This window comes from Sapajus apella, unplaced genomic scaffold, assembly GCF_009761245.1.
Source record: "Sapajus apella isolate SASKATOON/1434 unplaced genomic scaffold, GSC_monkey_1.0 scaffold70, whole genome shotgun sequence".
NCBI lineage: Eukaryota > Metazoa > Chordata > Mammalia > Primates > Cebidae > Sapajus > Sapajus apella.
This window is the reverse complement of record NW_022437010.1, coordinates 6,018,209-6,032,405: the sequence shown is the minus strand read 5'-3', so window position 1 is coordinate 6,032,405 and position 14,197 is coordinate 6,018,209. Positions and strand designations below refer to the sequence as shown.

Here is a 14,197-nt window from a genome sequence, read left to right as displayed (position 1 = left end):
ACTAGATGACATCAGAGGTGACTTTCAGCTGTAAAGTTTGGTGATTTTATTAAATTCTAGGCATTTTATTTACTTAAAAATCTAGGTCAGGGCTCTGTCTTCTGGCTGCTCTGTCACTCTTTCCCAACAAGTTTAGTCTTGTTTCTGGTTAACTGTGGGTGTATAGTAGAAATTTGCCCTTTTACCAAGAAAAGTTGTAATTGAGAGTATGCCACAAAGATATTACGTTCAAACGACATGACCAGATGTGAGAAGGTTTGCATTTAGAAAAATAGTTTCAACTGTCCATTGGTATAGTCTATGACTTCGTATAACATTTTCTTAGGGTTTCTATTTTATTTTTAAAATATTAAAGTTAATCACAATCTAAAGTGATGTATTTTGTTTAAAATTTTTTTAAAAAATTAGTAATGTCACTTTGTGATCTAGTGAAGTAATCCAGAAGTTATGCTATGTCAAAGATAAGGAGAACTCTATAGTTATAAGAATGAATGGCAGAAATGTGAAGGATGGCTCTTGTAATCTCTTCTCTTCTTACAATCTCCCTCTCTCCTTCAGAGGCCTCTAGCCAATCATTTGCTTCCTGTGTTAGTGGGACCCTTACTAGGATCCAATTAAGTCCTGTATTTTAGGTGATCCCTCTAAAGTTTTTTGGTTTTCCAATGTACAGGTTGTCACATTTAAAGTTTTTTTCCACATCACGAGTTCAGGACATGATAACATAATAAAGGAGATTTTCTACAAAGCCAAGAATCTGAATGACAAAGGAAGGACAACTGGAGATTAGGGATCTAAAAGTGATCTAAATCTTTTGATTTAGTGCATTAAGTAGCACACGTCCATCAGCAGGTATATTTAATTGGCTCTTTCCGCTGTTTGGAGGTCGTAGTTGGGGAGATATGGCAGTAGTTTAAGAGGGAGCTGGTGGGAGACACACAGAACACACTCGCTTTCCATAGAGTGACACCTGACTTGTGTTTGGCCTGTATGCTCTTTCCAGAACCCGTGAGAAGTTTCTACAATGGTGGGCTCAGCTCTCAGGAGAGGTTCTCATGCATATGTCTACCTGATGAGTAAGGCCGGTCACATCTCCAGAGGCCATCAGCATCAGGCCTGGGGCTCGAGGCCTGCTGCAGTAGAGTGTGTTGCCCTGAGAGCCCCAGGCAGTGTGGTGGAGCTGCTTGGCAAATCCTACCCGCAGGACGACCACAGCAACCTCACCCAGAAGGTCCTCGCCAGGGTTGGCAGGAACTTGCACAACCAGCAGCATCACCCTCTGTGGCTGATCAAGGAGCGGGTGAAGGACCACTTCTACAGACAGTATGTGGGCCGCTCCGGGACCCCGTTGTTCTCTGTCCACGACAACCTTTCCCCAGTGGTCACGACCTGGCAGAACTTTGACAGCCTACTCATCCCAGCTGAGCACCCCAGCAGGAAGAAGGGGGACAACTATTACCTGAATCGGACTCACATGTTGAGAGCGCACACATCTGCACACCAGTGGGACTTGCTGCACGCAGGGCTGGATGCCTTCCTGGTGGTGGGTGATGTCTACAGGCGTGACCAGATTGACTCCCAGCACTACCCTGTTTTCCACCAGCTGGAGGCTGTGCGGCTCTTCTCCAAGCATGAGGTGAGTCTTGAGATGTTTCTCATTGTTGAAGGATGTCATTGATGTTTTCTGTTGAGGTCACTAGCAATTAGCTCAATGAGACCAGTATAGTCATCCTTGCTTGCCTTATTTTGCCTTCATAAATCATCCATCCTTAATGACATCTTGTGTATAGGTGTGCTTCAGTATTTTTTGACTGATTTGTTGTGTTAGTGACTACAGAAATTGGTAAGCCTTAGTTTTCAGTTGTCTGTCCTTATCCTTTCTCTCAATACTGACCTGCCTTTCTCTGGGTTACATCTTATGAATGGAGAATAGTCTGTAGCTCAAATTCACCTTTAATCCAGGATGGCTGAAGAGGCAACACGGAAGCCTGTGGTCAGGTCATTCTTAGTTCTGTTAGGAGAAGTAAATTATGTTTTCATACTGTTAGAGAGAAATGAATTTCTTAGGTACCTTAGGGGTCTGGCGATTTATTGGCTTGGGCTGTCAACTGTGTCTTGTCTCCAGGCTCTTTCCTGACCCTCCCTAACTTTGCATGTTGCTGTGGGATGTCTTAATTGCTGCTATTCTTGAAGTGTATGTTTGGATGCATGGAACGTTTTCTCCAGCTCCTTGCATTTGTTAGATGTTATCCTAATATGTCGTGTACATTTTTTTTTTTTTTTTACAAATTATGAAAATCCTAAAAGCTTGATTCCATTTCCCAAAAACTTGCCATACTACTTGTCCCTCACTCACTTTTTAAAAACCATCTCTATTTTATATAAGAAACAAATTCGTTAAACTAAGCACAGGGTGTATTTCATTTTACTTCTTTAGCAGTTTTCCTTCCAGACACGTTCATTGGAACAGGAGGAATTATTATTGCCACAAAAATCTCTCCTGCCAACATAAGCTAAATGAGTTATTAATATGAAAACAAATAATGTACCATCCTTAGGCTAATAAGTAACCATTGTTTTGTTGTATTCAATAATCATACACCAGGAGAAAACTGAACAGGGCTGCCCTCCCCTTCTCTCCTTTTTCTTTCTGTTTACCTCTGGATGTGCTATTATTTTGTGACTCCGATAATACAGTAATAGGTTAGCCTTATACAAAAAGGCCATCCATGCTGGATCTCTGGGTGTCTTAAATGAGCATTCACATTTCTTGGAATAGCTATTTTCAAAGTTAGGAATAATAATGATTAATAAAGATGTACATTTATTAGGGAACTAAAATGAGATGAACAAAGATAGGTCAAAATCTGGGAAATATAACAAGCGATAGAATGCCATTTAAGATTAATGTGCAAGAGGAGCTGTGATGGCAGTAATATGACGTCCGGGTCACAGTAGCAGACAGGTGCTCAGCCCAGCTTACCTCATTAATCGAGTAAGAAAGGACTGTGTGCACTGACTTGTAAGCCTGCATGCCACGAAAGAGGCAATGAAAACCGCCAGGCACTTCTGGCATTTTAATGGGGGGAAAATCAAGGCTGCCACAGAAGATGGGAAGTAGGAAGTGGGTAGGAAATTAGCCTTCACCTTGTTTCCTATTTGTTTTGAGTGCAGTCCAATTTAGCAGTTAGCACAAATTACTAAACTGATAATGCTATTGTATATTCTGCTTATAGTTAGAAATTTATGTGCATGTGTATGTATGTATCTAATCTTCTGATATAAGGTACATCCATGTTCATTGCTTCATTTATTCCTCTTACTAAAAACGTCGTAAGGTAGATAATTTTGACTTTGAGGAATGAGGTCCTGAAAGATTTAGTGACTTATCCAAAGTTGCTGAAGCAGTTGGTAACATGGCTAAACCTGGAACTCAGGTCTTCTGAATTCATTGCCTATTTTTCTGAATTCTGCTTTTTTGTTTTTTTGTTTTTTTTCCCATGAAACTCCTTTGTGTGTGGGACCCGCTTATGACCCAAAGGGGAGTTTTGGTTCCAAGAATGGTATGGAAAGTGTAGTCAGAAGCGGGTGGTGCTTTCTGAATTCCTAACCTCAACTAAATTGTTGGTAAGACTCTGACCTAATCTTAACTCTAAACAAAATGCTTTTTCTTCTTTCCGTTTATTTCACTATGAATACGATTTTTAGAGCTGTAATAATGTTACAGAGACAATTTCATAATTTTGTTATCTTTTAAAGTACTTTTGTTTAATCTTTGTAATTATGACTTTCATCACTATAAGGTGTATTTCAGGAAGAAGAAAAGTAAATACAGAGGTACAGGTTAAAAGAAACAATGATAAATATAGAAATGGATGAATCACAGTAATATACACCTAGCTATTAATTGTGGGAAAAACCTTTTGTATTTTGAAAAATCAAAAATGAAAACTCTAGTTAACAGTAATAATCAGACAGAGGGAGTAATCAATAGGTATTGAAAGTCTGCTAAGGCTCTTGTCATATTTAGGGATAGGATAAAATTACTGAGTGACTTCAGACTGTTGCAGAAAAAATTAGATTGCAACACAATCTATACATTTCAAACGGACTTGAATAGAAAAAGGGGAATGTAGAGCATGATCTCAATTTAACAGACGTTAGGAAAAAGCACTGAAAAAAAGTATGGTAAATAGAAACCCCAAATTAAGGGTGTAGATGTAAGTCCACATACATCAGTATTCATGAGTTTAAATAGGTTAGACTTACTAATTAAAGACACACATTATCAGATTGGATATTTTTCAGTTAGAGAAACCTGAAACAAAGCCACACCAGAGGGTGAAAATAAGGGGCAGGAAGAAGATATATCAAGCAAATAGCTCCCCCAAAAAAGTTGGTACAGCAATATTAATATTTTATCAAATAGAATTTATGAAAAAAGTGCAGTAGCAAAGAGGGATACTACATCAATCAGAAAACTTTATGAATTAATAATTTTTATGTATTTAACATAAAGGTACATAAAGCAAAACTGAAGAATTAAAAGTTAAGCTTGACAAATTTATAACCATGTTAGAAGATTTTAAGTGAACTCAGAAACCAATGGGTTAAGATGATAAAATGAGTAAAGGTGCGGACAATCTGAACAGATGGTTAACAAGCTTGATTTATATTTATTTTTAAAATTTGGAAGCCATATATATATACACACATACACACAATTATATATGTGTGTAAACACACATGCAGACCCATGCACACACATGGAGTTTTATATGCAAATGTCAGAACTATATAGTCAAATGGATTTCTAAAAATTACTTATGCATTACTAATTGACAGTCGAAGGCAAACAAATGTCAAAGAATCAGCAACAAAAATAGAGCTTTGCCTGCCTGGCTTCAACATAGTTTATGTAGAGAGCAATAAGAAAGGATAAGTAATATGTTCCATATTCGCAGAAATTTAAAAATATACAAGTATAGATTCATGGGTTAAAGAGAAATATTAGCAATAAATTGCAAATTACTTATCACTGACCAGCAGTGAAAATATTTTGAACTGCTCAAATGTGGGGAACCATGGTCACTTCATTATGGAGAAACTTGGTACTCCCCACCTAAGCAGTAGGATCACAGTTAACCTTAAAAAAAAAAAACCGATAATGTGTAGCTAAAAGGGTACTTGTGGTACCTTTTGCTTTAGATCCATTTATTTTAAAAATTGAAAATGGAAATCATCAAATTAAGTGTTCAATTTATGATGCTGAAAATGACTTTATTACAAAAAATGTGAAATGGAGGTGGGTGTATAGTTTTTGAGTATCTCCAAGTGTTACCAAATTGATAGAGCAACTAGAATAGCAAAAACAAAAACCACAGACAACATCTACAACACAAGTAGGTGACAAGTTCTCCCTATTACAAATGCATCGGAAGTCACAATGAATAGCCAGGAGTTCTGCACTGTATCAGAAACAGGTAGCACAGGGACACAGTGGTGCCTGAGAAAAGGAGAGCTTCCTTAGTGTTCTCTCGGAGCACAAGCTTCCCACAATCAGATTTCTGGAGAGGCCTGGACTTGAAGTACCAGTATCACTGTTCATTAGTGACTACGAACCTCACAGAGGGGCAACCACACTAACATGTCTCCTGAAGGAAGGATACAATGCCCACTATAGAGTCTTCCCTAAAATGCTGGACTTGAGTCTGATTAATTCTCTAGACCCAGCTACCGTATTTCCAGGACATATTTAGGCTGTGGGAAATTGTGTAGCAGGTCTACTGGAGATGTGATCTGCTGAATGAAATAAATAGAGAACTCAAAAGTAAGTATTTAGAAATGTTTAACCAATGCTAAGTGTTTAGAAATGTTTACGCCATTATATTGAAGCATGTTATTAATGGACTTATTTTGTTGAACAGTGTGTGGATGGGTTCAAGTGTCCTTAAATACTCTTGGTGAGTTGTGTGTGCCTAGTCTAAGTAGCAGCAGTAGGCCCATGTATCAGTTTGTGATCCACTGGAAATCTAAAACTATTCCTTTACTATGGTTTGAGAAGCACTGCTATATGGTATAAATGACCTAATCTCTTCAAATAATTTCAAGAAAAATAAGAACGATGCAAATGATACCCATAGATTAAAATAAAGACAGATCAATTGATCACCATGTGTGGATCCTATCGATTTTTAAAGAAAAAAAGCCATGACATTTGAGACCATTGGAAATTTGGACACTAATTGAATATTTGAAATTGAGTTCTTTTTTAATTTTAATTTTATAGGTGTGATAAATGGTACTGTATTTTTATAAAGTCCTTTTCATGATCTGATGTCTGTGATATTCTTCAAAACAATATGGGGAGGTGGATTAGGCATTTGGAGATGGATGCAAGAGGATTAATAATTGTTAATTATTGTAAATCGGTGTTGGATGCAGAGAAATCATCATCCTTTCTATTTGTGTATATGTTTGAAGGTTTCCTAGTAAAAGGCTAAAGAAAAAGACTGAAGGAAAACATTGGAATCAGTCAGTCAGTCGAAAACATTGGCTGAGCATGTACTGGGATTCAGGACTGTAAGAAGATATCAGACAGTCACGAGACTGTCCTTGCTTTCATGGGGAAGGTAACTATTAATATAAAAAACGAATGCAGGATAAATTCAAGATAAAAGCATGCATTACATGCAGTAGAAAACTGAAAGCAATTAACTCTAGAATTAGCCTTTCATCCATCAGCCTCAGATGATTTTATACGAGTTTTTACCAAATCATGAATTACTTACACAGTTTGTTTCAGAGCATAGAAACAGAGACCTATCAAGTTCATTTTATGAGGCTAGACATGTTAATATCCAAACTAGACAAGAAAGAAAACTTTAAAAGTTTCATGTTTATGAACGTGGATCGTTCTTTTTTCATGAACAGATAATTATTAAGTGAAGTATTTAAAAATTCAATGCATTGATTTATTGTGTCCTACCCATTATTATTGTACATACGTTACATTATGCTATATTAACTGATAAGGGAGAAAAAGCATGTGATCATCTCAGTAGATGTAGAAAAATACTTTGATCGCATTTAATGTCTCATGACATTAAAAAAGCATTTGGTGACGTTAATGACTCATGATAAAAACTTTTAGCAAGTTAGGAATAGAAGGAAACTTTCTTGACTTTATAAATGAAATCTAGGAAGTGCTTACAGTAAACATAATTCATGATGAATCATTCTAAACATTTCTATCCAAATTAGCCACAATTCTGATTCCCTGCTGTCACTGTTCATCATTATGTGGTAAATTCTAGCTTATGCAGTAAGCCAGAAAGAGAAATAGAAGGCATAGTAAGCATTGGAAAACATAGATAAAACTGCTTTATTTGTAGATGATTTGATGGTCTACCTAGAAAATAAATAGAACATACTGATCAACTAATAGATCTAATAAGACAATTCAACAAAGTTGTTGGATTCAAGGACAATATAGAAAAATTAATGTTTTTATACATAAGTAAGAACCAGTTAGAAAATGTACTAACACATTTTATTGACAGTACTAAATATAATATTTTAGTACCTGGGTATAAATCTTGTATTAGATGTTTAAGATATTTATTGATAAAATTGTTAAATATTATTATTTTTATTTTTATTATTTATTTTTAGAGATGGGGTTTTACCACGTTGGTCAGGCTGGTCTCGAATTCCTGACCTCGTGATCCACCCACCTTGGCCTCCCAAAGTGCTGGGATTACAGGCATGAGCCACCACGTCCGGCCTGTTAAATATTATTAAAAGATATAGAAGAAAATAAGAATGTTTGTAGATTTACCATGTTTGTAGATTCATAGTTAGGAAAACAATATCATGAAGATGCAAATTCATTCAGAATTAATCTACAAATTCAGCACGAATCCAACCAAAATTTCCACTGAGTATTTGGGAAAAATTGAGGGACTAATTTAAAAATTTATAGGAAGACCCCCAGGTATTAAGACTTATACTTCTGATTGGATAGAGAACGATGAAACAGCTCCACTTCATATTTGAGAACTTATAAAATCTAAGTGATATCATATAAGTGGGGAGGTGATGGATTCTACATTAATTGTTCAGAGACAATCATCTCTATAGGAAAACAATGGATGTCTGCCTCACACTAAATCCATCAAATGGATGGATTAATAATTTTTTATGAGAAAGAAATCTTTAAAACTTTCAGAAGAAACTATAGGAGATTATTATTTTTACTTTGATAGAATATAATATCTTAAACATGAGAATTCTTAAGAAAAAGCCATAAAGGAAAAAAATGCTACAGTTGGCTACATTGTATTAAAATATCTGCCTAATGAAAGTCTCCTAATAAAAAAATCAATACTATGAGACATTTCTACCTGCTGGGTGGAGATGTTTGCTATTTGTATAGCTGACAGGAGATTGATAGTGATTATGTAAAAGAAAGTCTCAGGATGAAAAAAAAGAATCCAGTAGGAAAATGTCTGGCAACACCAAGACGTGGAACCATGGAATGCTCTAGGAGGTATCAAAACCCCCTCCTAAAGTTTTACTCTCAAGCACGGATTTCAGAGCATTCTTGAGTGCATTTCATTTATCAAGAGATGGGTGAAGAGTGTTCATAGCACTGTTAGTATTAGCCAAATACTGGAACAACCCAAATTTCTACCAAGAGTAAAACAGAGAAATAAATTGTGGTGTTTTTACACAATGGTGTGTGAGTGTCATATATCTGTGAAAGTGAATAAATCACAACTATATGCATTATTATGAATGAGTAAAAAAACAGTGTTAAACAAAAAAAGAAAGCCCTAGAGGCTTACAGTGGAATGTTGAAAAAATAAACAAAATTAGCCAATGCGTAATTTAGGCTTTCATGTATATGTAGACAAATTGTAAAAGAAAGTAAGAGAATAATTAAAAAGAATTTTTTTTGCCCTCTCTGTGAGGAATGAGAAAGGATATATGATCAGGTAGGGGCATGGAGGAGGCTTCCAGGTTTTGGATACTGTTCTCTTTTCTGAAAATGCACATAGGTGGCGAGCACACATGTGTGTGCTTTTTCTGTTCTTTAAACATGCCACACTCGTACACTTTTATGTATATGATTTATTGTGTATTTATTTTTAAGATAGAAAAATTGGGCAAACATAGCCTATTGATGGAAAAAGGCACATGACTGGCTAATAAGAACCAGTTTCATCGATAAACGAGAAAATGCAAATTAAAACAACCAAATACTATTTCAAACTCCGCAGATTAGCAAAATTTAATAATCCTTATAACACTAAAGGCCTAGAGGAACCATCCATCTTACCCTTCTTTTGGGAGTGTATATATAGTTACCACCACTTTGGAGGGTAATTTGGTAGTTTCCGATGAAAACAAAAATTGTGTGCTATGTGATTTGGCATTTTTTCTTTATGTGCTAAAAAGACTCGAATAATGCCCATCAAGAAAAGCAGCGATAAATAAAATGGGCTGTGTTTATATATTGAATACTTGATAGCAATTAATGTAAACGATCTAGAGGTAGTTGTGTCAACGTGGATGAGGTTTTAATGCAATCTCGAGGGAAACAAGTACACCATGAGTGGTACTAACCTATCATATCTTTTTAAACGGATATTCAAAATACACCCAACAATAAAAACATGCCCGACAATGTGTGTTCTCATGTACTTGCTTATATTCTCTCTCTGTCTCTATTTCTCTGTCTACACACACAAACACATATTTTTTCAAGTTAGATAAACATATAAGTAGATGTGAAAAAATACATAGGAATAATAAATACCAAAATCAAGGTAGTGATTATTTATGATGTGGAAGGAGGGTGAATAAAATCAGGCATCATATCATTCTTTGCAAACAATGCCGTATGTTATAGTTTTTAGGAGTGTAGAAGGATTTCCAGCGTTAAATGTTTGAGAACCACTGTTCTATAGCTTCAAAGCAACATTTTTACAAAACATTGGAGACAATTAGTTTGCAAAGAACGGTGGATTTCAAGTATTTGACAGGTCCACCAGAAGAAACTCATACAAATCCTGTGTCTAATCAATTAAAAATATCAATTGAAACATGCATGTATGTACCGGTGCTCAGAGAAGTTCTGTTTTCCCTCTGTCCCTGGCGGCGCCTCGTCCTGTTTGACCGGATGCGCACTTGTGTGTGCGCCCTGAGGGTGGATGGAGGAGCTGTGTGAGACAGGCATTCTGCAGGTTGCTCTCTGGTCGTGGCTGTGGAGTCTTTGCCTCCTTATTTTCTCCTCATTCCCCTTTGATAACATCCTCTGGGTCAGTTTCTTCCAGGATTTTTCTGTCGTATACATATATATGCAGGGAATAATACTTCCTCCTGAATTTAAGACGATTCCTTCCTGATTCTGTCTTTGTTATTATTATTTTGTTTTAAATTCTAAATGCCTCTTGTTTTCTTAAATTTTATAAAAGAACATGTTTATCAGTTTCTTGGCCTCTGGTTAGTAGTTCTCAAACTTGAGTGTATTAACCACTCCTGGTCCATGACCAAGTTTTGTTGATTTTACAGGAAAATCAAAAATAGAAGAGCAATGTACCAATTTTTATAAAGGTATATCTATTTATTTTAAAGAACTCTCCTCTGTTCTAGGATGATTGTTTTGCCATTTTCTTGCATGTTAAAATATAATTTCTCTTATGAAATGATGGTGATATCATTTTAAGCATATGCCTGTACTTTGCAAAATATAGCATTGCCTACCTTATCTTATTCCCTATAATTTTTTGAAATTTTTACCACTCCATGAAATGTAAAACATTACACCTTAACAAATGAAGGCATATTTGTGGAGAAATTATAAATATTATATAATTAACATATAATTTATAAATATTTGCACAGAAACAAAGGGCAATCTTCTTATAAAAGTGAGGAGTGAAGGTATACAGAGGAGTAAGCTTTTTATATAATTTTGACCACAACCCATTACTGGAATGGCTCTTCATCAAGAGGTGTCTGTTCAGTTCTTGTACCACCTACTGCTTTAAACATAATAAGGCTTGTTCGCCATTTCCTCACGGAGGGGTGTGGGTGAGGGACTCCTTCCACGGGTGGTATTCTTGCTCTCACGATTCCTTCCCACAGTAGTGAGGAACCTTCATTTAGAACACCCCTTTGGCATTCTTTGTGGTTCATCCTTGTCAGAAAAAAACGCTGTCATTTATCATTAGAAAATCTCACTTCTGCTGCCTTTGATATTCTCTCCCACTTTCCAGATGGTTCATTGGAACCCTCCTGTTCTTGGGCTTCTCTTTCCAAGCTTCCCCGCGGATACTCTTGTGGTGAGCCCATGGTAGTCTCTTTATTCCTGCTTTCTGCTCTGAATTACTTTTCTGGCTTTCAGTGAGTGACAGGGTTTTATTCTCCACCTTGTGGTTATTGGGTTTCCTTAATAGCCTCATGTGGAGGGGTTTTGTTGAAGGCATTTTTATTCGGCTTTGACAGATTATAGTTCCCCCCTGTCGCCCCCTTGTTTCCCTAATCTCTTTAAAATCTTTTAGGAAGCATTGCCCCTGTCAAAGACACCCTTAAATTGAAACAGCTTTTCCTTTTTAAAATTCTTTTTCTCTGCCCAAATGTTTACTTAGTTCTCTCTCTTGACAGTGAAGTGAAAGGCAACGGGTCACAGTGAGGAGTCCATGGTCTGTTGGGTTTGGGGAATACCCCATTATTGGGGGACAAAGCATGATTTGGAGGACCATTTGGAGAGAGACCTCTTTTTTTGTGGCACAGGGCTTTTGCAGATAATTAGTCCTTGGCTATGACAAGATAGAAACTATTAGGCTGTTAGCCTGAGACCCATCGCTGCCCTGTAGCAGTCTGTCCCATGACGCTTACTGGGCTTTCAGCAACTCACTGCCTTGAAATGTTAGTCTGTGTGTCCCTGGTGTCTCCAGCCGGCTAGTCAACTCCTTAAGGGTGCCACTCTATATTTTGTGCCTCTTCCTTCTAACCCAGGATTCTGCACAGAACAGCAGTGTCTCCCTCATTCTGGACTGCCAATTTTCACTGCAAAGGATGACAGCTAGCACTGTTAACTGCATGGCAGCTCACCTCTCTGCTTTTCTAGTTGGGCATTCTCAGAGCTGTTTCTCACACTTCAGCCTTCTAGAAGAGCACATGTGTCAGTTAGGGTCCAATTCTGATACAGAAACCACACAGTAACTTGGTCAAGGAGAGCATAATGTAAATAATGACTAACTGTAGTACAAAACTTGGGTAAGTAGCGATTGACTAGTAAGAGGTAATGAGAGAGTCCAGAAGTAGCATATAAGGAGCAGCTGCTACCCCTAGGACTAAGATGGGTGACCCAAAGAAGAGCGCCTTCCTCCTTACCCCAGCTGTGGTTCACTGAGTGGCTAAGAAGTGGTGGTGGTGCCACGCTGGTGAAATTGCTTGATAGCGACACTCTGGAATTGACTGAAATCTGCTTTCTTGGGTGTGGGAAAGCTAATTTGGGAGACTTGTCTTACATGAACCGTTATGCTATGAAAATGATCAAATGGGGTACCGAGGGAAGCAGCTGGTCACTGGAGGAGCTGTGTTGCCACCTGCACTGCAGGTCTGGGCAAAATGAGTTCAGGGGGCCCGGTAAGACTACCTTCCTTTGCAGTGTCCCTCCAGCGACCTCTACTGACTGAGTTTAGCTTTGTGACAGCTGGCAAAAGAGAAATAGTTCAAGGAATCAACTCAGTTTTCACAAAGCAGGCAATGAAGGATTGATTGTTTTGTGTAGGTGATAAGTGACAGAGTCAGCTTCCTCCCTTTCCTGAATGTCTAGAAGCTGTTAGGGAGTTATCATTTATGCAATACATGAGTTGCTAGGGAAAGTCACATTTATGGAGACAAAAATATTTGTTCTTAATTTGAATTTGATATTTTTGAATATAATTGGTAGTGGGAAAGTGCTCTAGTTATTTGTTCTTAGTGGATGGGATACATGGAGAATAGAGGATGTTCTGAAGGGTAAAAGCTTGTGCTCCTGAACCAATAATAGCATACAAAGAAAAACAGATTAATAATCTTTACATCATATTCCTCTAAAATCTCAGGAAAATTATTGCCATTTACATTCTTCATTTGTTGTTGAAGGCTAACAGGACCTCATTAGGTTTACCAAATCCATATAATTACAGTAACAGTGTTTTTTTTCTACTAGCTGAAGGGATATGTAAAAACAGCAAAAATATTTTCACAGAGAAATTATGCTCTTTAACAGTAAACTTCACACCTTGCTGGGAACTGCAAGTGTGTATTATACCTGGTGCGTATTATCAAATGCTACTTGTAGGTATGAGTGGCATAATTTCACATTTCGAGCTTGGGAGGTGCAGGTGGGCTGTAGGTGAAAGGGAGTTTTCTTTACCAGCCAGCCTCAAAATTGGCTAGCAGCCTGTGTCACTCACATCGTGTTGAATTCTGTGACTACATACCCGAGACTACTCACAAATGTAAGAGACTGAACTCCTGCTGTCTGACCAAGAATGCTCCCTGTACTAGGTATTTCATTGTCCTGTCTCCGAGGTTTTGTCCTAAAATCTGCTTCCCAGTGTCATCTCCCTGCCTCATTCTGGAATAAGGTCTCTGCAAAATTGTAAACTTTTGTTAATTTAAATGAATTTGAAAGGAAAATAGGCTGGGCACGCTGGCTCACGCCTGTAATCCCAGCACTTTAGGAGACCAAGTCAGGTGGATCACAAGATCAGGAGTTCGAGACCAGCCTGGCCTATATGGTGAAACCCTGTCTCTACTAAAAATACAAAAATTAGCCGGGCATGGTGGCGCACACCTATAATCCCAGCTACTCGGGGGGCTGAGACAGGATAATCGCTTGAACCCAGGACACGGAGTTTGCAGTGAGCCGAAATTGTGCCGTTGCACTCTTGGCGACAAGAACAGGACTCTGTCTCAAAAAAAAAAAGAGGTAAAATAATTTTCTTAAACTAGATACATCATCTAAATACAATGTTATTTTTAGCTGTATTTTTTAGTTTTTATCAATAGTATTTTATTAGCAATGATTTCTAATGTTTTTTCCTTTTCCCATTTAAGAGTCTGATGAGAGATTTGCATACTCCCCAGAAACACACACACACACACACACACACACACACACACACACACACACACA

General features: G+C 37.4%; 1 protein-coding gene across 4 annotated transcripts in view; it reads left to right on the top strand.

The window, feature by feature from the left end:
- Positions 1-14,197, top strand: part of FARS2 (phenylalanyl-tRNA synthetase 2, mitochondrial) — a 523,925-nt gene that overhangs the window by 107,503 nt on the left and 402,225 nt on the right. For all 4 annotated transcript variants that reach the window (XM_032250125.1, XM_032250124.1, XM_032250126.1 and 1 more), the window contains exon 2: positions 1,001-1,633. In XM_032250125.1, coding sequence (XP_032106016.1) covers positions 1,022-1,633 — 612 coding nt within the window. In that variant the 5' untranslated portion in view covers positions 1,001-1,021. The remainder of the gene's footprint in view (positions 1-1,000; positions 1,634-14,197) is intronic.